This window comes from Colias philodice, chromosome 15 (genome assembly GCF_061535455.1).
Source record: "Colias philodice isolate Cphi_HAF_F1 chromosome 15, ilColPhil1 Martin Lab GWU primary, whole genome shotgun sequence".
NCBI lineage: Eukaryota > Metazoa > Arthropoda > Insecta > Lepidoptera > Pieridae > Colias > Colias philodice.
Genome location: NC_143100.1, coordinates 10724189 through 10746191, shown reverse-complemented (window position 1 = coordinate 10746191; position 22003 = coordinate 10724189). Strand labels below are relative to the sequence as shown.

The 22003-nt window shown below is 31.7% G+C and overlaps 2 protein-coding genes and 2 non-coding genes across 21 annotated transcripts in view; 2 read left to right on the top strand and 2 right to left on the bottom strand.

The window, feature by feature from the left end:
- LOC149482496 (uncharacterized) overlaps positions 1-15005 on the bottom strand; it is a 95557-nt gene extending 80552 nt beyond the window's left edge. For 15 of the 17 annotated variants that reach the window (XM_089704028.1, XM_089704010.1, XM_089704020.1 and 12 more), the window contains exons 1-2: positions 14870-15005; positions 14523-14617 (exon numbers count right to left, since the gene is read on the bottom strand). The gene's annotated coding sequence lies outside the window, so the exon portion shown is untranslated. Of the gene's footprint in view, positions 1-14522; positions 14626-14869 lie in introns of all 17 variants that reach the window. The other 2 variants (XM_089704012.1, XM_089704013.1) reach the window with 2 other exon arrangements.
- Positions 15006-16609: 1604 nt separating this feature from the next.
- LOC149482495 (U1 spliceosomal RNA) lies at positions 16610-16771 on the top strand. Its single transcript, XR_016316773.1, has one exon. It is a non-coding gene; the product is annotated as a U1 spliceosomal RNA (small nuclear RNA).
- A 653-nt stretch (positions 16772-17424) lies between these two features.
- On the bottom strand, positions 17425-17586 carry LOC149482494 (U1 spliceosomal RNA). The gene has a single exon (XR_016316772.1). It is a non-coding gene; the product is annotated as a U1 spliceosomal RNA (small nuclear RNA).
- A 1948-nt stretch (positions 17587-19534) lies between these two features.
- The window catches only part of Pld (Phospholipase D), a 45558-nt gene continuing 43089 nt past the window's right edge, over positions 19535-22003 (top strand). The window contains exon 1 of one of the 2 annotated variants that reach the window (XM_089704037.1): positions 19535-19769. Coding sequence is in view for 1 of the 2 variants with exons in the window: in XM_089704036.1 (XP_089560162.1) it covers positions 19964-20114 (151 nt within the window). In the remaining variant the exon portion in view is untranslated. Of the gene's footprint in view, positions 19770-19865; positions 20115-22003 lie in introns of those variants that run through there. The other variant, XM_089704036.1, reaches the window with a different exon arrangement.

Below are 22003 nucleotides of genomic sequence, written 5' to 3'. Positions count from 1 at the left end.
TATAAAAATGAATCGCAAAATGTGTTGGTAAGCGCATAACTCGGGAACGGCTGAACCGATTTCGATAATTCTTTTTTTATTATATTCCTTGAAGTACGAGGATGGTTTTTATGTAGAGAAAACGTTAATATTATGTACCACTGGCGAAGCCGGGGCGGACCGCTAGTTAAATATAAAGATTTTATTACTTGTGAAATTTTGATGGTTTCAATCAAGATAGCATCAGAGTTGGCAGAAATTTCAAATGTAATGAATTTTATGAAGAAAGTGTTTGTTATTTAGTGTTTTTTTATGATTGAACCAGCTGCGCCCCGCGGTTTCACCCGCGTTGCTCCGCTCCTGTTGGTCTTAGCGTGATAATATTATGGCCTATAGCCTTCCTCGACAAATGGACTATCTAACAAGTAAAGAATTTTTCAAATCGGACCAGTTGTTCCTGAGATTAGCGAATTCAAACAAACAAACTCTTCAGAGTTATAATATTAGTACAGATTTTTAAAATACATATATGTAGTTAAGAACAATTTCCCCGATGCAGGATAAACTTATTGACGTCACAATTTTGTCTGATGATTAATTAGGAAGGATAAAACTTTCTTAAAATTAATCACGTTATAAAATACATATGGCAGTTAGCAGAATCTTCAAATTCAATATACGCCAAAACATCAGTACCACAATTGCATATAATATTACCTAAGTACAGTCATGCATTCAAAGAACAATAAGTCATTAAATTCAAATTATAATAATGTTATAATGACTACAATCTCGTGACATACGCGCACGCCACTTGTATTCCATCGTATTTCTTATCTGAGTGCTAAACATTCAAATCATTATGTATTTACTAGCTGTTACCCGCGGTTTCACCCGCATTGCTCCGCTCCTGTTGGTCTTAGCTTGATGATATGTAGCCTATAAGCCTTCCTCAATGAATGGTCTATCTAACACCGAAAGAATTTTTCATATCGGACCAGTAGTTCCCGAGATTAGCGCGTTCAAACAACCAAACAAACAAACTCTTCAGCTTTATTATATTAGTATAGATTTGGTAATACAAGAAATCTTTGCATTTATACCATTTATGTGATAAACAACTTATTTCATATTTTCATATTATTTTAGAAGAAGAAGCAAGAAGTAATTCATGATTTAAGTCAAATTAATTTAATTAAGTGTGTATATTTAGTGTCCTATAAATCCCTTGTAATTTTTTGATAAAGAAACAGCTATCACCCTTTCTATGGGTTATTGTAAATTTGCCACAAAGTTAATTCGTCACCTAAAAAAGTATGTGTAAATTTGCCACACTTTTATTTTTTTAAAGTTAATTCGTCACGATTTAATATCAAGTATTGTAAATTCGTCACATCGATAATTTAAGTACAGATAGCAAAAAAATTAAACAATAAATTAATTTAAAATGTTTATTTCTTAATCAGTTTTAGATTTTCAACCTTACATGTAAAAAAATCAGAGTCAAATTGGATGGCGATGGACTTTGTAAAAACATAAGGAAAAGCATAACAAGATAAATTTTGCTAAAAACCAAGGAACATCTATTTTGTATATGTTCTAAAATTCACAGCAGTTATAAAGAGTATTAATTAACATCTACATTATTCTACATAGGTAATGGTAAAAATCACAGTTCTCTCTATAAATATTTTTAAAATGTAATGAAATGAGAGCGGCTCTATAATATTTATCACAATCGTATAAAAATAAGGATAAAATATTTTTCACCTATTTTGTATACAGGGTGTAAGGGACAGCCTCCCGAAAACTTTAACCATGGAATCATTCTGAGCAACTTTCTCAAAGAAAGCATATTGTGGAAATGAAAAAAAAAATTTCAACCTCCCATACAAAATCAGCATCTCACTCGAAAATTTTGTATCGGAAAATTCTAATACATAAAAAATCATTTCAAACTTTTAAAAAGCGCAAATCAATTTGACTCAATAATGAATTTACCTTATGTTATTGATGAATTTACCTTATGTGAATGATGACTTACATTATATTGCTGGTTTCATCGCAGGCTGAAAGGTATAATTAATTCACTTGCCTTGCTTGCTGGCGGTACTTTACTACTTGTGGCAAATTTACAATAACCCGAATATACCTGTGACGAACTTACACATACTTTTTTAAGCATGTGACGAATTTACTTTCAATGTATGGAGTTTTAAAAACGTGACGAATTAACTTTGTGGCAAATTTACAATGGTATATAATAAACTAGTGCTCCGCCCCAGCTTCGCCCGTGGTACATATTTCGCAATAAAAGGTGGCCTATGTTCTTTCTCAGGGTCTAAAGATTATCTGTGCCAAATTTCATCAAAATCGGTCCAGTTGTTTATGCGTGAAAACCATACATACATACAAACCTTTCCTCTTTATAATATTAGTATAGATATCATTTCAAATTTGATTACTTTTTGTTAAAAGTGAAAAACAGTAAGTATGATGTATCAAATCGTATAATTACTTAATGCCACCTACGTGACACTAGGCGTATTAGCGTGTTGCTAGAAACTATATTATTTAATTTGATTGAAGTAATGAACAATTATTAAATGAATATGACAGTATATAATTACTAAATAAACAACATTTAATATACAAAAATAAAAGTTCAAGTGGGTATTTTTTCTGATGAATGTATAAAACAGCTTCGCTGAAGTTACAACGAGCAAAGAAATTAAATCAGACAGAATTCTGTTTCATCAAAATAAATATAATATTTTAATATTAAATATATTAAAGTATTACGGTTCAGTCTAAAAGTTATAAGCTTTTATTGATATAGCCGCAGGCAAGTGGCCTGCATGTTGTAATATTACTTTCAAAGCAATTTTAACTTGGAAGTAGATGTGTACTTTGTACTTAAGTAAGTGTGTTAATTTTAGAACAGAAAAATATAGCCATATTTTTTTTTAAACAGAAACTCAAGAATTTTACTTTATCAGTATACTTTTATTTTGTTTCTTGTCTTCTTATCTTGGCTTGTCTTTAACAGCAACTTCAAAATTGAATAGAGCTTTTAGGTTACATCAAAAAGAAAATTAAAGCTATTTTATTTTACTTTTACTAACTTCAGGATTTCGGGTTCGATCCCCATATCGGAATTTGGAACTACGCTTACCTCTCTTAAAAGTACAGATTGTTATGTAACTGTGTCCTATAATCTGACTACTGATATCTTTATTGTTATATTCACACAAAAATTACTATCTTCTTCATAGTATTATGAACTATCAACGTTAAATATCACAATGTAATTAGCAATCCTCAGGCATCTAATAGGCAATAGGTCACGCACCTTGGCCAGCAAAATCATACAAATGATTGTTCTACACCATCGAGATATATGTACTACTGTCATAATGTTCTGCTAAATCATTTAAATGGCCCTTCAAGCGTTATTATATAGAAGCATCTAATAATAATCATTACGAACGCTTAAGCAAACTTTGTTTTTGCTGTGTTTTAGAATTCAGAGATGATATGAAACGACATTATATTTTGTAATATGAAGTTTTATGATTGCCTTAATATGTTTTGCCTAGTTTCAACTCTCCTAAGATAACATGAAACTATTCCATACGTTTACTTTATATTTGAAGCAAATCAAATCATTTATTTTCGGAATGTCGTCACAAAATATTTTGAATAATATAATTTAAGTTTCAAATTATATACTCTACATTTTGGGATAAACAAAATTTTCCATTCATATCAAGCTAGTGTAAAATAAGACCTCTTCCTAGCCATAAAAAAATTTGATAGCCCTAATTCGTACTGATGTTTCGCGCGCCAAAAAGATTCAAGGTAAGGTGGCTTATCTTTTTAGATGAAGGATAATATGTATTAAATATAAACAATAGATGTATCTAATGAAGATTAATTTATTTTCACACATATCGGCATCCGCTGCCTTGAATTACACGGTTCTGAAACAATTACATACTGTACGGTCGACGTCATATAGAAATTTAGGTCATTAGATCTTATGTCTAGATTTAGCAGCTAAATTGTTTATTAAGGTCGTAACTCGTATGCACTAAGCACAACAAAAATATATGAAACAGATATTATCTAAGTATATTACATACATTTAGAGCCATATTTTCCTATATTTACAATGAATTAAATATATATATCATTTATTTACTGATGTATTACGTCTAACATCAATGTTTAACATTCCTTACATATTTTTGCTTCATCGTTGCTATCCATAATATTAGGCAAATTGCATTTGTGTTGATGAAAAAATTAAATATGTTCATAATTAAGAGAGACTAAAAGCTCTGATAAATATCATACAAATAAAATAATTTGCGAAATAAGCAACCCTCTCTATTGCTCTAACAGCTTAAAACACTGATATCAAATCTAAAACCTAAATCTGATATCCTTTTAAAACCATTAAGAGCAATCAGTTCCAAGGTCGATAAAGTTGTTTATTGTCTGACAATGATCTATCTTCCACCTGCATTGTATTAGAATATATTGCATTTACATACAAAGAATTATAGCACTTTAGATAGTATTGTCTGTTTGATTGTTACATTACCTGTGTTGATATCGTCTTTGTGTGAGGTTGAATTAGTTATTCTTTTAGTTCTAAGGTTTCTAAGACGTTTTCTTTTTTTATTTAATATGTATCGCGTTTTAATATGCAGTTAATGTACAAAACGTCTGTGTATTTTCATTTGTGTTGTGTTTCCTTTTAGCTCAATTTATTTATTTAATCAAAAAATGAGGCCTTTTTCTTCATCCTTATTTTATTTATAGTCCTTAAATCTCAATCACAGGAAGTATTGAATTTAATATCGCGCAATAACGAACACCAAGCAGTTATTTTAATTTTTTTCCAATAAAGTTCCATAAAAAATAATTTCTACAATTTTAACAAATAAACCAACAAAAATCGATTGAGATATAAAACACGAAGTAAAACTGTCAATAATTATTTTGCAATAATAAGAAAAACAACTTATAAGACATACTTCCTCCTGCCATTCACTAGTAATCGACAAATCGTAACTGGAACACTGTTTACATGTGTGCGTGGGCTCTCTATGTGTGTGTGAAAGCTCTTTATAATATGAAGATGTGAATTAGTTTGTAGTTAGACGTGGTTAGACTGTCATTATGAAATTAGTGTAGATGTGTCAATTGATGGCAAATATAGCAGCTATTATATAAATACGATAATAATAACAATTAACAATTGAAGCTGATTTAATTTTAGCTGATAGAGTTCGCATTAGATGTTCCCAAATAGATTTCCAGGCGATATACTAATTAAATAATAAAAGCTTCATTTTATTCCAGTTGTATTCTTGGTATTAATAATTTAGATATGTAAAAACATCCTGCTATTACGATTTTGTATTATACAAATACAGGTTTTCTGCAATTTTTAAGCTATTGCATAGCTTCTATCGCGGGTCTTGAGCGCGGGGACCGAATCGAGAAATTCCGTAACGAAAAAACCTCACGCTCCCCACTCCGACGGGCTCGGAGGTGTGTCTTGAAGGCATGCTATGCAATAGCTTTACCGCGGCAGTCCCCGAGTGCCACACGTCTTTTTTTTATATAAGAAGATAATTATTATTTAAATCATGAATGGTAATAATAACTTCTGTGTTTGATACATATAATATTCAAAGAGATTCAAATTAAAGTGATTAGGTATTTAAAAATTCAGTGCAAATTGACGCATAATTCTAATGGCAAAATATTTTACGATGTATAATTTCCACATTTTGAACTTCCTTCTTAAATATTCTCACTTCTGTAACGGATTTTTTTTTTATATGTGCATATTTATGAATAAAATACACTTATGGAATTAAATATTTTTCATTATCAGGCCTTGTATTAAAACTGTTAAATTGTTACTTTCCTCTCGATTGCTAAACAGTAATAAGACAAGAAAAAGTTAAATAAAGTGACTGGAAATACGTAATTCAAAATTTATTTAGTGAGAAGTTACTTACAAGCCTTTCAAATCCAAAACAACAAATCAAACACAAATAACTTATTGACACAATTTAAGCGCATCTTTCGTGTTAAAAATCACTTACATCATATGAATAAGAGTTATGCATGTTTGTACATCAGTTTATCTTATAGCTCGCGAACATGCTACTCCACTTTCGATGGTTGCGTGTGAGCGTGGACTCAATACGTTTACTAGATCACGGCGATAGTTTATAAAATATTTTTAAAATGTTCATTAGAGCGTTTTATAATCTCCTGAATTCCCTAGAGGCAATTCTATGACGTGTAATCACAATGGGTAACATACAAACAATCTTTGGTTATTACATTTGTTCTAAAGGGTCTGATAAAGTTTTTATAAGTACTTGTGATATATTAGTATAATACGTAGCTAATTTCATGCATTCTGTTTGATAGTGTTTGAAAGTTGAATGGACATACTGACCGATTACCATACGGACATAATGATCCGAAATTTGCTTACAATATAAAATCACTGATTCCGTTTTTACCTAAATGTATTTTATTTATACAGGGTGACTGGAAATTCGACGTGATCCTTCAAAGGTCTATACTAGAGGTCGTTTGCAACAAATTAAGTCCAGTTAACCAGGGGTCAAAAATGGATGGTTATTGAGCTATGACGGGTTTTGATTTTTTTTTAAATTTCTGCCTTTTTACCAAAAACAATTAATTATGAAAAATCTACTACACTGTTAACATTCAATTGATATTTTTTTGAAAGCCGAAGAATGAGCGATCACTTAAAAAAAACTTGCCCAAAACTTGCATCACCTCAAAAAGAAAAGGGTCATAGCTCAATAACCATCCATTTTTGACCCCTGGTTAGCTGGACTTAATTCGTTGCAAATGACCTCTAGTATAACCCCTTTGAAGGATCACGTCGAATTTCCAGTCACCCTGTATAATGATTTATATTTTTAAGACAGGAAATATCAGCCCTTTGTTTGATATAATATTATGTACTTTTTTGTTTATGAAAGTTGTTATATATTTTACAATGAACATTGTTTCAATAAGACCACTATTCTATTCATTTAATCCGTTACGCTACTGTCTCTTGCGTAATTCACATAAAACTAGAGGCAGAAATAGTCTACAATCGGTAATCTTATCGAGAGCAATATCTCTGTCAAAGCTTTAAATATATAAAAGTATCAATACACTTTTATGTAGGGTTTCGAAAAAGTGCCTTTATTGTAAATAATATGTTGATGCTATCGCTTTTTAGTAATGTTTGAACGTTTCCTTGAGTCACTTGATCTCTTTTAATAAGTAAAAAATATTTTTATTATTACATAATTGTTTTAACAAATGGACTTCAATAGTTATAAGAATCAACTTATATTAGGAAAAAAAGGTTTCAAGTAGCTAAATGAAATATTATAATAAATATAAATCTATTTCTATTTTAACTATACTTGCAGTTTTTATGGTTGTAAAAAAAACTGTACTAAATGTTACACAACAGGATTTCGTTCAAATTAAAGTACCCAACCGGTATTTTCAACACAAGGTACATTACCTTCGATTGTAGGAAATACCTGTTACGGTACAATTATTGAAATTAACTTTTATACGCTCACGTAATAAACCTTTGGTGTAATATCAACGTCCAGGAATCTTAGTATCATGGTTATTAATTTTTAATTACCAATCAAGATACTCTTTAGAAAGAAGATAGTTTGTTCCGGTTAAAATAGAATGTAAGAAAAAAATATAAGTTTCGGAAGTACTCCTAACATAATTTTAATTCGCTAATTGAATAACAAACGCCCATAGGCCGCTTTTACATTAATTATGAACAGGATAGATCTCATTAAAAATGCTTCAAAATATACAAATTAATACGTAATTTATAAAACTCGTTCACATTTCGTGCACGAAGGAATTCGCTCAAGAGCGGACTTTCTAAAGTAGCGCTTATCAATGACACTTTCGCCTGTAATACCACGTAATATGCGGTGATTTTAAATCATATATTAGCATGTGATTTATTCTCAAACCAATAATAGTAGTATTAAAATACATTTTCAATTTACATAATTTTCAGAATTAAGTAAGAATTTATTGGTCAAAATCCCCTTAAAAATACTTCCGACCCTAATGAAATAGTAACAAGTTTTCAAGAACGTTATGGATAATATTCATTTTTTATGAATATTATTTGAATTGTAAATACTTCAATATTAGCATATAATTGGCAGAGCTTAAAATATTTCAAAACTTTTTCTTGTATTGAATTTTACGCACTTATTTACGCATTAAGAAGTTAAATTATAACATCCGGGTTGATAGTGGATTAATTACATTTGAAAGCCGTACTATTAAATATATTTATTAAGGTTCTCATGTAATTAATACATATCCACCTGATCCGCCCCTGTTCGTCTTAGCGTGATGATAATTATATAGCCTATAGCCGTCCTCGATAAATGGGCTATCTAACACCGAAAGAATTTTTCAAATCAGACCAGTAGTTCATGAGATTAGCGCGTTCAAACAAACAAACAAATTCTTCAGCTCTACAATATTAATATATAGTATAGAATATAGATATTTCTGAAATGAAACGAGAGAGATGATTACAATCCCCACCATATTTTGCACACTGTTCTAGTATTGAAGGCAATTGAACAAGTTCAAACTTTACCTCGTCACACCACTGATCCCTATTAAAAAATAGATTAGCATAGATTTTTAATCTATAATCAATTACCTTGAGAATAGGACATTAGTCCCAGAGTGAGTCATTTGGTACCAAGTACCAACTTCACATAAAGCAGGTATCGAACTTTCTAAACGTTGCAAATGCAGTCAACTTGACCTACATTTACATCTAAATTAAAATCAGCGAACATTTAACAATGATAATACGTTAAAGTTACAAAAAACTTGTCAAATACGGTTTTAGGTAAATTTTGATATATTTATTTATTGACATGTTTGTAAGGAAATGCTTTGCATGTTTTGATGCACTACAAAGTATAATATTTTAGTAGAGTTTATATTCATAATAAATATGATGAGTAATTTTCACGTGAATTTTAGACGCCCAGAAAATTAATACTTTAATTCAGCAGCTCAATCATAAAGCTTAGAAAAATTTCCATTTATTATTATTTTTCTGAATAAAGAAATCTCAAATGGTTTAGATTATTTTGGTAATATAGTTCAAATTTAATGCAATTTTCTGTGTAACATTGTTTATACAAATCACTAAAGATATTATCACAGGCCATTTAAATGGTGCGCTAAGAATATTCAATTCAGAGTGTTGCGTACAAAAGACATCAACGCGCGCTATTTCTACGCTCCAAAAATTACCCGCATATTTCCATTTTACACACGTGTTTTTACTCAAGTTTTAACTTAAAGTAAAGTGTATGACGTTTAAGGTTTTACATTAATTAAAGAACATTATGCTTCTTAATTAATATAAGGTTATAGAGCCATATCCTATTCTGCAAGGTCGATAAACTTTATATACAACGTAATTTATCCATAATTATGCAAAGTTGAATTCTATAACAAAGTATATAATGACTATTATTGTGCAACAGAAAGTCTAAAAGGACGCCGCTTTCACTCTCTTTTCGTTGCCTTATTTTAACGTGTGGACGCTTTATTTTGGTCTGAGTAAATTATCGGATGTCGGTTTGGTTAAAATTATTTGTATCAGTTTCACTTTGCCAATATAAGGTAAATGCTGATGTCATTTTCGCTAACATCGTACATAATTATGTTTAAAATGCGTAATTAATATTAAAAAGTGACAGACTTATAGTAATATGTAAGTGAAAATTGAATAAAAACAGATTAGTTGTATGGAAAAAATTACTGAAACTGAACATATATCGCAAATGATGGAACCTTAATTAAAACAATCACGTAGCCAAATTCAAACGAGAGCTACAAATCTTGTAGACTGTAGTCTTCAAGATTTGTAACTCGGCATGTTATTTTAACCATCTTGACTAGCGAGAGTTTAAAATTCGCACATAAAACGATTCATGACATATGATTCTGCAGACAGACATAACTCTCTTAAAAACAGAATAATGTAACCAAACATGAAAGACGTACCTTACATACGGAGTCACTTAAACTATAACATTCCGTAAACTTTGAAGTAAAAGCCCATATTACTAAATACTTACTACGTAAAGAGTACAAACAAGTGCTTAAAAACACTAAAAAATAAATAGTTTGCATATAATAGAGCCACTCTGTGCTATCAACAGTCACATCTTGCCACAAAATTGCCGAAAAGTTGTCGTTTCGTTCGGTTCAGTGAGTAAAAACAGTGACATGTTTGGTTCCACTTGCCAGCAATTTGTCTTTGTGAATTACGCGACACGTAACAGTCATAATGTCTATGCGCTTTTTCGTTTTAACCGAGTACAGAAAATGGAGAATATTTTCTCTTTAATATTATCTTTAAGCAGTATTTGGTCAGCATGCAATGTTTGCATGTTTTTTTATTACAATCGATTTCAGATTAAGTCTGAATAAATATTAACAAAAATGAAAAATACTAAGAAAATAATTGTATTTACACTATACGATCACGATACAAAAGCTTAATTGCTATGACTTTTTACATCTACTTGTTCTTGGTACCTCACCGGCACGGAATCTTGGCCACTTATAATTTTGCCGATAAAAAAAGTTTGAAGTGTTTTTCACGATTTTTTTGTATGCAGATATGTTAACATATTATTCGTTTAATTTTATGGTAAGAAATCATTAAGTTTGAGAATAATCTTTTACCACTTTTTAAGAGTTACTCGAAATTTGTGATTTGTGCGGTTAAGCCGGAGTTACGAATTGTTCGTTTTAAACTTTTTTCAATATCGTTTATGCCGTTTTAAGATATTGTTATTGTTGTACTGTAGTCAATAATCATAACAAACAATAAAAAATGCCGTTAACATCTGAACAACCTGCTCAGGCCATCACAATGTTAGACCAATGACTGCCGCAACATAAAGTACCTAATGTACAGTACATACCACGTTCAGCGATGCACTATGCATGGAGAAGATACCAGGAGACTGGCAGCTACACGTGCAGACCAGGAAATGAAGGCGTGAGGTGCACATCAGCTCGAGAAGACCCGTTTATTGTTCAAGAGATACTCAGAAATGGCTTTCTGACAGTTTTTTAGATACGCCACCGGCTCTAAAACACCAGGATAATAAATGTGAGGGAGCAATCAGTGAGAAGACTAATGAAGGAAGTTAATTTGAAGGTTTGCAGACCAGCACGCCGTCCAGAACTCCTCAGACATCACAGAGAAGCACGTCTTCGTTTTGCACGAGAACATGAAAACTGGACCCACAGCCAGTGCGCTCGTGAGGTATTCACAGATGACTGCTAAGGCACTTTACGAGCTTCTGATAGCCAAGAGTTAGTATAAAGGAGACGAGAAGAGAGGTTTTCACCCATCACCACACTCAAACTGCGATTTTTCATAGAGGGTCAATAATGGTATGGGGAGGTATAAGTTCCGATGCTCGCACGGAGTTAGTTATCGTAGATAATGGCTTAAATTTGATCAGGTACATCGAGGAAATTCTCCAGGAACATGTTCAGCCCTATTACAGGTTTATTAGTGAAGAAAATTTGCTACTAATACACTATAACGCACGTCCGCGTGTCGTACGATGCGTATAAGAGTACCTTCAAGAGGTTATTATTGAAAAATTGGAGTGGCCAGCTCTTAGCCCGGATCTTAATCCAATAGAACACATCTGGGACATGCTTAAAAGAAACATAAAGTTCGATTCCAACCCAGCACCAATGTTAGATGAGCTTAGAAATACAGCTGGGGCCGTTCGGTACACTATAGCTGAAGTGGACATCAAAAATGTCTTCTAGAGTATGCCAGACTGGATGCAAACAGTGTTTAAGGCAAGAGAAGGAAACACCCTATATTAAAAGGTTCAATTATTTTTTTGAAAACGTTCTTTCTAACTTTTGTGCATTTTTTAAGAAATCATTTAAATTTCACAGGAAAAGCGTAAATTCTTGTTTAATTCAGATCTACGCGGTAGTACTTCTTATAAACTTCCAATTATTACTAAAAGTTAGTAAAAACATTAAAGTAACTAGTTTTGATTAAATTTTTATAGAATTTTGTAGTAGAAAAGAAATAGTGTTATTTTACGCAAAAATTTGCAGTGGCCAAGATTCCGTGCCGGTGAGTGTACGTCTTCTGAACATACATATTGTATTAATTAAAAGGGGCATTTCTAAATGATAAAGATAACTACGTTAATTAATATAGTACTATCTCCATTTATTTACATGTTTATTCGTATTGCGTTTTGTTTGTGCAAATAAAACTTACTTACATAATTAAAATACAGTCTCTATGATGAAACTACGTTATGGAATACTAAATCAAACTATTCCACTAACTTCATATAAAATGAATAAATTACTACCGGTTGTATTTTATTTCGAAAAACAAACTTTGTGTTACATAAACTGTGTTCCAAAAGAAAGTGAAACCTTTTCTAAAGATAAACATCAGTTAAATATAAATTTTATAACTTTGATACTTTAACATTTTTTGTTTATTTATTTTTTTTAGAAAGCCTACTAACGAAAAAGTTAATAATTAAATATTTATTTATCTTAATTAATGTCTAAGAAATAGTGCCTTATTAGTACTGCTAATTATTGAAGTTCAAATACGTGATGGTTTTTCGTAAATTTTTAAATCAAACTCTACATTTTTAAATGCCGGTCATTGTTAAGAATTACAATTTACCAACTAATAGTGTAATTCTTCACAATGACCGGCGATAGTATTAATTATCCGTTTTTATTTTGATATAATTATTAGTTAATTAAACAAACAAACTTTATTATGTAATTACTTGTGAAAAATATATAAGCATACTGTTATTTTTTTAGTTTGTTAGTAATTGATAAAGCATTATGTTTTTAGCAAAGATCTTTATTAAACTAATAAATATTAATATATTTATTGCATATTGCAAAAACTCTACTTTCAAACTGATTATGAATTTCAGTAATATTTATTACTAACCAGTTTGACCAAGTGTATTGCATATATTTATTAATGCATGTAATTAATAATATCTATGAAATAATCAACTTCTCAATGTTAAAAGTATTGGAAGATTTTAAAAAATTATACTCTAATTATTTCATTTACAGTTTAGATGTAAAAAGTATTTGAGAGTTTTTGTAGGTATGTATGGGACAAACAAGACAGGTATAAAATCTTAATATATATAAATCTCGTGTTACAATGTTTGTCCTCAATGGACTCCTAAACCACTTAACCGATTGCAATAAAATTCGCACACCATGTGCAGTTCGATCCAACTTGAGAGATAGGATAGTTTAAACAAGTAGGTACCACGGGCGAAGCCGGGGCGGACCACTAGTAATATATAAAGAATGAAATACTAATACTAATAAACAATTGATAGTAACTTTTTCGTCTTTTATTTCAATGTAATTAGATATTATTTTGCAATAATAGTTGAGCACATTAAGACTTTCCATTGCACTACATCGATACAGTTATTTTTTTACATATTTGTATGCTTACAGCGATTGTATTGTACTTTTCATTATAGCTCGCAGTAAAAGCAAAATGCAAAAACACTAAACCTTTAAATATTCCTGTATATTGTATGAATTTATTACATGAGAGTTTTCTTGGTTAGAAAGATTGGCTGTTTTTCAATTGTGACTTAGTTTTGGGCTCGATAAATATTAATTATTTTTATTGTTATTTTGATTTAAACTGCAACTGTACTTTTATTTTGTATGATTGGCTCACAATACAAGTTTTAAATATTTATGGAGTCAGCTATGTAAGCGTGTTGAAAAGTGTACAATATTACGAATGACTAATTTATCCAGTAATTACAATTTTCATTTGAATACTGGATTTACTATCCATTACCATATTGGTGCATATTTAAAATATGCAATACAAATGTTGAAAGGCATATTTTCTTTTTTTATTTATTTACCTTTTACTTTTCAATTGGTTTGTAAAGCTTTGATACGGTTAATAGGAAAACTGATGTTAAGAAAGCAAAAAACACGCTGCAACGTTTACGTCTAAGAATGGCGATGGTATTGAAATTATTTACAAATCTCTTTAAAAATGACCACATCGGTACTCAGCTTTGTGGTTTCTTTGTATTTTCGATTCAAATGCCATTTTTATTAAGAAATTTGCCCAAATGTATTCTTAATTTGAAAATTGTTCCACCATGAAGTCGTGAAAAAAGAGCGAAGTTATTTCGTTTCAATACTTTGTTATCTTGATATAAAATTAAATCATTGCAGTCGTGACTGCGGCCACACTCATGGCCGACTATTTAGAAAGCGAAAGATACAAATTTAACTTCTATAAGCAAACAAATAAAGGCTTATAAAAACTCCTTATTCTAATCTTACTTCGCCTTAAATTATCTTACCTTATTTACAATTTTTCAATTACAGCATACAAAAAATAATCACTGATAATTTTAAGTGGAATCCACCATCATTCCTGTCACTGAGAAGGGAACACCTGTGCCACTTGTGAAATTAAAAAAAAAACCACGTCACACACGCCCGCCAAAAGCTTTCATTCTCGAAATTACGTTCGAAAACCGATCAATATTAATCTATAGATGTCAACGTCCGCGACGCAATCCGGACACTGGCAGCGCAAGTGTTACAGATTTTCAATGCTTTACGCGCGAGTGCATTTATATTGCAAATCTGATTCGGTTTTCGGACGCAAATTCGAATGTTGGCGGGAACCGTGCGTAGTGCGTACGTTGAGCGTGCGTTGCGGCTGTGTACGCGAGGAACGGTGCGCGGCTTGCGACTGTGGTCACTTTTGCTCTCGCGACATTCTCTGCCCACCTGGCCGTATGTTCGTGATAACCGTTGCACCACAATACCGCGACCTGCTCCGCGCGAACACCGCCCTAGAGCAGCCGACGTGAAACAGATCAACTTATACCGGTCGGCTCCATTTACATACATCGCGGAACCGGTCGCACGCACACACGCTCAGAAGCTTTCAGTTTCAGCCGTGCCATTTTAAGTTCTAGTTCTTTGTTTATAAACACAATGCGATTCGCTAAACTGTTTCAAACTTTTAATTACATAATTTCGTACAACGCACAGATTTTGTTTTCAAAATTGCAAGAGCCGTTTTCGAGAATTATGAAATTGAACTGCATAATTACGTTGCTTCAAAGTTTTCATAAGTTCTTTTTGGTACTTTCCTTTCATATTTTGTAATTATGTATATCTTACGTTAAGTGAGCGCCTTTTGAACCTGAATGTTAAGCAATTTATGGGCTTAATATTAATTTACAATCTAGCTTCTAAATTGCACATCAATAGACTCTACCAGAACAGATCTCTAATTATTTGTATCTGTCTTTTCAAGGATTCCGCATAGAAACTTGAGTGAGTACCTACCCTCACTCAGGTTTTTCCCAAATTAATAAGACTTCACTGTCTGTAACCAAGCTGTATTTCAAGAACCGTGATAGTAAGACGGTTGAAATTTTCAAATATCATGTATTTCTGTCACTATACAAATAAATAATAAAAAATCGAGGTTAAAGTTACGTTTGGCACAATCATAAACTGCATGAATAGCTAATTTGTTAGAATATGCTCTTTAGTTTATTTGTACGAAGTAATTATGAGTAGAAGAGATAATATTTTATATCGTGGTCTTGGGTTCGTTTCCCACCCGGGGCAAATATTTGTGTGATAAACATAGATGTTTGCTCTATGACTGGGTGTTAATTATCTATATAAGTATTTATTTAAAATTATATGCATATGTATGTTTATCAGCCATCTGGTTTCCATAACGCAAGCGAAAGCTTAGTATGGGATCAGATCGTGCCATGTGTGAAAATTGTCCTGAAATGTTTATTTTATTTTTTATATAAAGAAGTTAAAAAAATATTGGTATGAATAATTTACCTCAAATATAGTAAGGTGTTGTCTCTACATTTTCTTTAGAAACGTCAAATGTAGAGCCATCACGTGTATGTAGCTAACGAAAGGTGGTGTTTCAAAGGTTTAATAGAGCTCTACTAAAGCCATTCTCGCAAATATGTTAATTTATAAGTGTGGGACGATCTTTGCAAATAAATTTTCCGTAAATGAGTGCAAAATATATTAAGTACATAATTGTAAGACTGTTTCTACACACTTTGATGATCGGGGTAGTGTAGAGTTAATTTCAACTAAAATATCAGAGATGGGTGCCACTTTGTGTTCCATATGGTACTTCCTTTATGGCTACAGGAAACAAAATGCTTCAAGAAATCAAAAGGCAAGATCAAAAGTCTCTACATTTTTTTTTCCTTGGATTAAACAAAAAGTTAAGTAACTAAGGCGCTTTACTTATATAGTACGTCGCAATGCATGGTAGAGACGACATGAAAATGTCATAGATGGCACCAGCTGCTTTTCGTTAGTTTTACATCGCGCTATTGTATTGACGCAGACACTCTATAATTATTTTGGTAAACCTAGCAAAATCATACTTACCTGGCGTAGGGGACACCGTGATCAGGAAGGCGGTTCCCCCAGAGCGAGGCCCCTCCATTGCACTGCGGCGGGGTTGACCTCTGCGATTATCCCTAATGTGGATAACTCGGACGCGTTATTTTTGGTAGTGGGGACTGCGTACGCGCCGTCCCCCCATATAAAGATAATACATTTAACTTTAAAGAAAGTCTTATAACAGTAGAAAATTACACAAATTTTGCTTTGATATCGTAGCTCTAGAAAGATCTGTCTTTAACCCCTTAATACTACCAAGACTTCTACTTAAGAAATCCGGTAATTAGCGGATGCCCATAGATCATAAGGTATAACATAGACTACGTAAAAATCGTATTGGACGTTACTTGAAAATGTTAGATTAATGAAATCTAGAGCATTTACATCAAAAGATGTCGGCATGACGTGCTCATTTATCCAGAGAGTAAACCATCCAGAGAGATAATATGCAAATCAATATTCATTTGGTAGTGCCAATTTAGGCCAATTAATTATTTTCTGTAAGTATTTTGTTTCTTCAACTAATGTAGAAATTATTATTTTTGGCTCTACATTCTTTAACAAAGGGGACTAAATTTTTGCAAAATGTGCAAACAGCAAAAACACGCCTCTACCCTTAACTATCGATATCTGGATATATATTGTAGTAGCATATACCGACACCTATTTGAATGCTCTACATTTCTATTCTCTATAATTATTCCTTATATTTTCAAGTCAAGTACATAATATATTATAATAATTTATTACTGTGACTACTTCTTACTCTAAAGTTAAATGTATTTTTATATGGGGGGACGGCGCGTACGCAGTCCCCACTACCAAAAATTACGCGTCCGAGTTATTCACATTAGGGATAATCGCAGAGGTCAACCCCGCCGCAGTGCAATGGCGGGGCCTCGCTCTGGGGGAACCGCCTTCCTGATCACGGTGTCCCCTACGCCAGGTAAGTATGATTTTGCTAGGTTTACCAAAATACTTATAGAGTGTCTGCGTCAATTCAATAGCGCGATGTAAAACTAACGAAAAGCAGCTGGTGCCATCTATGACATTTTCATGTCGTCTCTACCATGCATTGCAACGTACTATATAAGTAGAGCGCCTTAGTTATTATATTTTTCTTACTCCAACAAATAAAATTGTAGAGACATTCGATCTTGACCATTTCTTGAAGTATTTTGATACTTTTTTTACATTTTATTGCTATAACAATCATGATATTTAACTTAAAATGGCGCCATCTCTGAGGTTTATGTTGAAATTGACTCTACGTTACCTGGTTCACTAATTTGTGTACAAGTATTCGCATATTATACTAATGTTTTGCTGAAGTTTGAAAAAAGTCAAACAAACGTCGTCCTACATTTTGTGGGTTGGCGTATTCTCGCAAATGAGACTGACTGGCATTAGTAGAGTTCTAAGTTTTTACGCCATCTGGAGTTAGTTACAAACACTAATTGTAAAGTCTACATTGACTCTACTTTTGATAAATCAGAAAATGTAGAGTCAACATCTTATCACACTCGGATGCAGAAGTTTTTATCTGAAAATAGATACCAATACTTGGAAGGTTTAGTATAAATTGAGGAAAATAGAAATGTTAAATTTACATCAAATAGGTGTCGGCATGAGCTCATATATACCGGAGAGCAATACAAAGGTAGATGAAGGTTTTTCTTTTTTGTTGTATATGAATACAGACTCCAAATTTTAATCCCCTTTGTTAAATAATGTAGAGCCAAAAATATAGATTACTGCATGAGTTGGAGTATCAAAATACAGAAAATAATTGTTTGGGCCAAATTGGCTTTACCCACAATAAATACAAATAAACAACGAATTCAAAACTATAGTACATTATTTGCCGTTAAAGTTTAAATAATTTGGAACAACATCCACTCTACTGACACTTGGGAAAAACATGGGCAACACAGTATCTTGTTAAACATTCATACCCTATATACCTACATCTATCGTGACAAAAATAAGATGTTTAATGAAATCGTTTACAAAACTCTTATCACAATCGCATACAAACAATTTTGCAATAAATATCCACAGGCGTTCAAAAATTTACAATTGTGAAGTAATAATAATTGTCTTTGTAATTTGTAAGGTATTTTAGTGTTGTTGCTGCACTCAGGTAAATTATAACGTTTTTACCAATTAAGGATTATTCTTATCCAATTTTGTAAATAACACCACTTTATATATATTCATAACTATTATTATCAGACGTTTCTCATATATTTCAAGACTTATGAATTTTTTACTATTTCACAATGTAGGAGCCATGTAGGAGCACAATGAATGCTCTGGATAATTTTCTGAATTCTCTTGATAGTTTTCGTTTTAATGACTAATATTAAAAAAAATACGTGTGGCACTTGGGGACTGCCGCGGTAAAGCTATTGCATAGCATGCCTAGAAGCCACACCTCCGTGCCCGTCGGAGTGGGGAGCGTGAGGTTTTTTTCGTTACGGAATTTCTCGATTCGGTCCCCGCGCTCAAGGCCCGCGATAGAAGCTATGCAATAGCTTAAAAATCATAACAGTTCCAAATAATAATATTATAAAGCATCTCTACATTTTGATGCTTCGGAATCGAAATCGCTATAGTAGGTACACTAAACTATACTTCTTTTGCTCTCTTCCCCTACAGATACCATGCCATTTTAATAACGCTTTACTGATTATCTTTGATGGTGAAATTTTTTTTTATTAAATTATTATTATGAAAAAAATGAAAATAGGAAGAGTGGTGTTTCATGGAAACACTTATATTTTATTTTTTAGTGTCATTCAAAAAAGGGAGGTTTTAATATATATCCATTTATTGCAACACTTGCTTGATTACGTCATTTACAGTATCCATCTGTCAAATTAAAAGTTAATGACTGATTGATCATTGACTGTTTCTGAAGTAGAAACTTGGCAATGAGATAAACTTTTAAAAAAGGCTACATAGTTCATGTTTTTTATACTGTAAAAGACCTTGCAGCAATTGTAATTAACTGAATGATTCACACGGGATCTAATGAAGTTTATAGTTTAAATCAAACTAAATCTCTCACAGTATGTAATGTATTAAACTAAATAGATGAGCGCACTGGACTAAAATAATTCCAGAATTGTTTTGTAAGTATCAATTTCTAATCGCATGACTTAAATGAAGCCTTGAAACAGTCTTGTTCAATGAACCATAGCTTCTCGTTGAATTATTTTTTCAATTAATCTATATTTCTGTATTTCTGCGTTATTTAACGACACTACCGTATAGGAGGTCGTTCAACGACTGAAATCGATGCTTGTTATCTTATCTACTATAGATTATGTCCAGTATTAGATACGTGCTGTGTAATGGCCAGAACGTCGCGAATCAGTACCCATACAGAAGAACAAGTGGTCGTTCTGGTGTCAGTCTCAACGAGCCTATGGAACGGAAAGATTTAACCCTTAGTTTCCATAATCTTATCAAGCGAGGTAGTGTGTGAAGTGGTTTAGTGTTATCAGTTGTGTTTGTGTGAAACATCTGGCGGAATGGATTTTTTTCAGGAAGTGAGGCTTTAGCCAGGCTGCTTTGGAGATATATGTTGTTGTTACTAACAGTCTTTTGTTTTTTAAAGTCGTAACAAACAGGTTATATGTACTTGTTAGTCAATAATTTTCTTTGTAGTAGGTTATGTATTAGTGTTGTATCTAAAAACTAGCTTACCGCCCGCGGCTTCACTCGCTTTATCTATAACCTAATAAATTATATAGGTACTAAAACCTTCCTCTTGAATCACTCTATCTATTTAAAAAAACCGCATCAAAATACTTTGCGTAGTTTAAAAAATTTAAGCATACAAAGGGACATAGGTACAGAGAAAACGACTTTGTTTTGTACTATGTAGTGATAATTATGCCTCGCTAACCATCATGCCATATGAACATAACTTTACTGAGATTTTCATTTATACTGTATATGCTTTACAGGTTAATGTATATTTTTAACAGTAACTACTGTACTTTTAATAGTACTGTACTACTATTTTATTTTCATTGCATAGTGTGAAAAAGCCTTAAATAATGTAATTTTAAGTAATAAGAATAAGACACCAAGTTTCCTGTATAGTTACCTGAAAATAAAATCAAGTTAAGCTGCATAAATAGAATAAATATCATCATCATTTCTGAATACCTTCATATACAGTTTCTTAGTTATTTTATTCTGGATCGCCTGTTTTATAAAAAACTTTGTAATCTATACTTCTATACTAATATTATAAAGAGGAAAGGTTTGTAATTATGTATGTATGTATGTATGTATGCTAGTATTTAAATAATAATATTTTAAACATTTGCCAAAAAATTTCATCATCATTAACTAATAAAAACAATAAGTTTTTCATGTGATAAAAACTGATATGCTATATTTAAAGATAGTGATGATTTGCGAATTCCTGTCCTACTTTTTTCAATCTCTGTTTTAATATTATTTACATATTGCAAGATAAGATTGAGACTAAATTCACTAACAAAAAATTCAACATTCAGCATTATATATACAGTAGAACTCCAATTATCCGAACTCCGACTATCCGAATCGCCGATTATCCGAATCACAAAAAATTGTCCAAAAAAAGTCAAAGTGCGCTATTATTCTTCCCCCCGCGAAGCCAGTGTTTGCGCGTCAAGTCTTGACTTGACTTTTTGTGCCTATACTGACTTGAGATGTTTAAATAACAATGATTTTTATTTCTAAACTTGTACATAAGTAGGTACATTTTATTTATATATTTAAAACATGTGAAAATTTCATGTTTCTTTCATTTAATTCAATAAAAATATAGTGCAATATCATAACGTAGCTTTTATTCTCTCCAATTGCAAATTTAAAAAAAAATCCGATTATCCGAATATTTGATTATCCGAATGGGTCCCGGTCCCCATTAATTCGGATAATTGGAGTTCTACTGTAATTTATTTTCCATTTCTGTTACTTATGTTGTTTAGTTTTGTTAATATTTTTTTTACATCTTACAACTACAATGAATTTTATTAAACAAAAAGTTCATACTTACAAGGGCAAAAAATGTCATGACTGGTTGGGCCTTGCAAAATTTTTCTCATAAAAAAAAATTTACTTCATTGGACAGTCCAATGCAAAATTATAATAGGTATCTGAAAACCTAAAATAATATGCTTGTACCTCATAAATACAGTTGATTTCTTATAGTGTATACTGTATATATAGGAATATTGTAGTATTTATACCCATGGATTTCTCTGTCTCTATTTAATATTGGTGTATATTCATATTAAATCATAATTTATTTTAAAACTTTAATTTCATTTCATTAAAACTACTGTTTTTTTGGTATAATGAT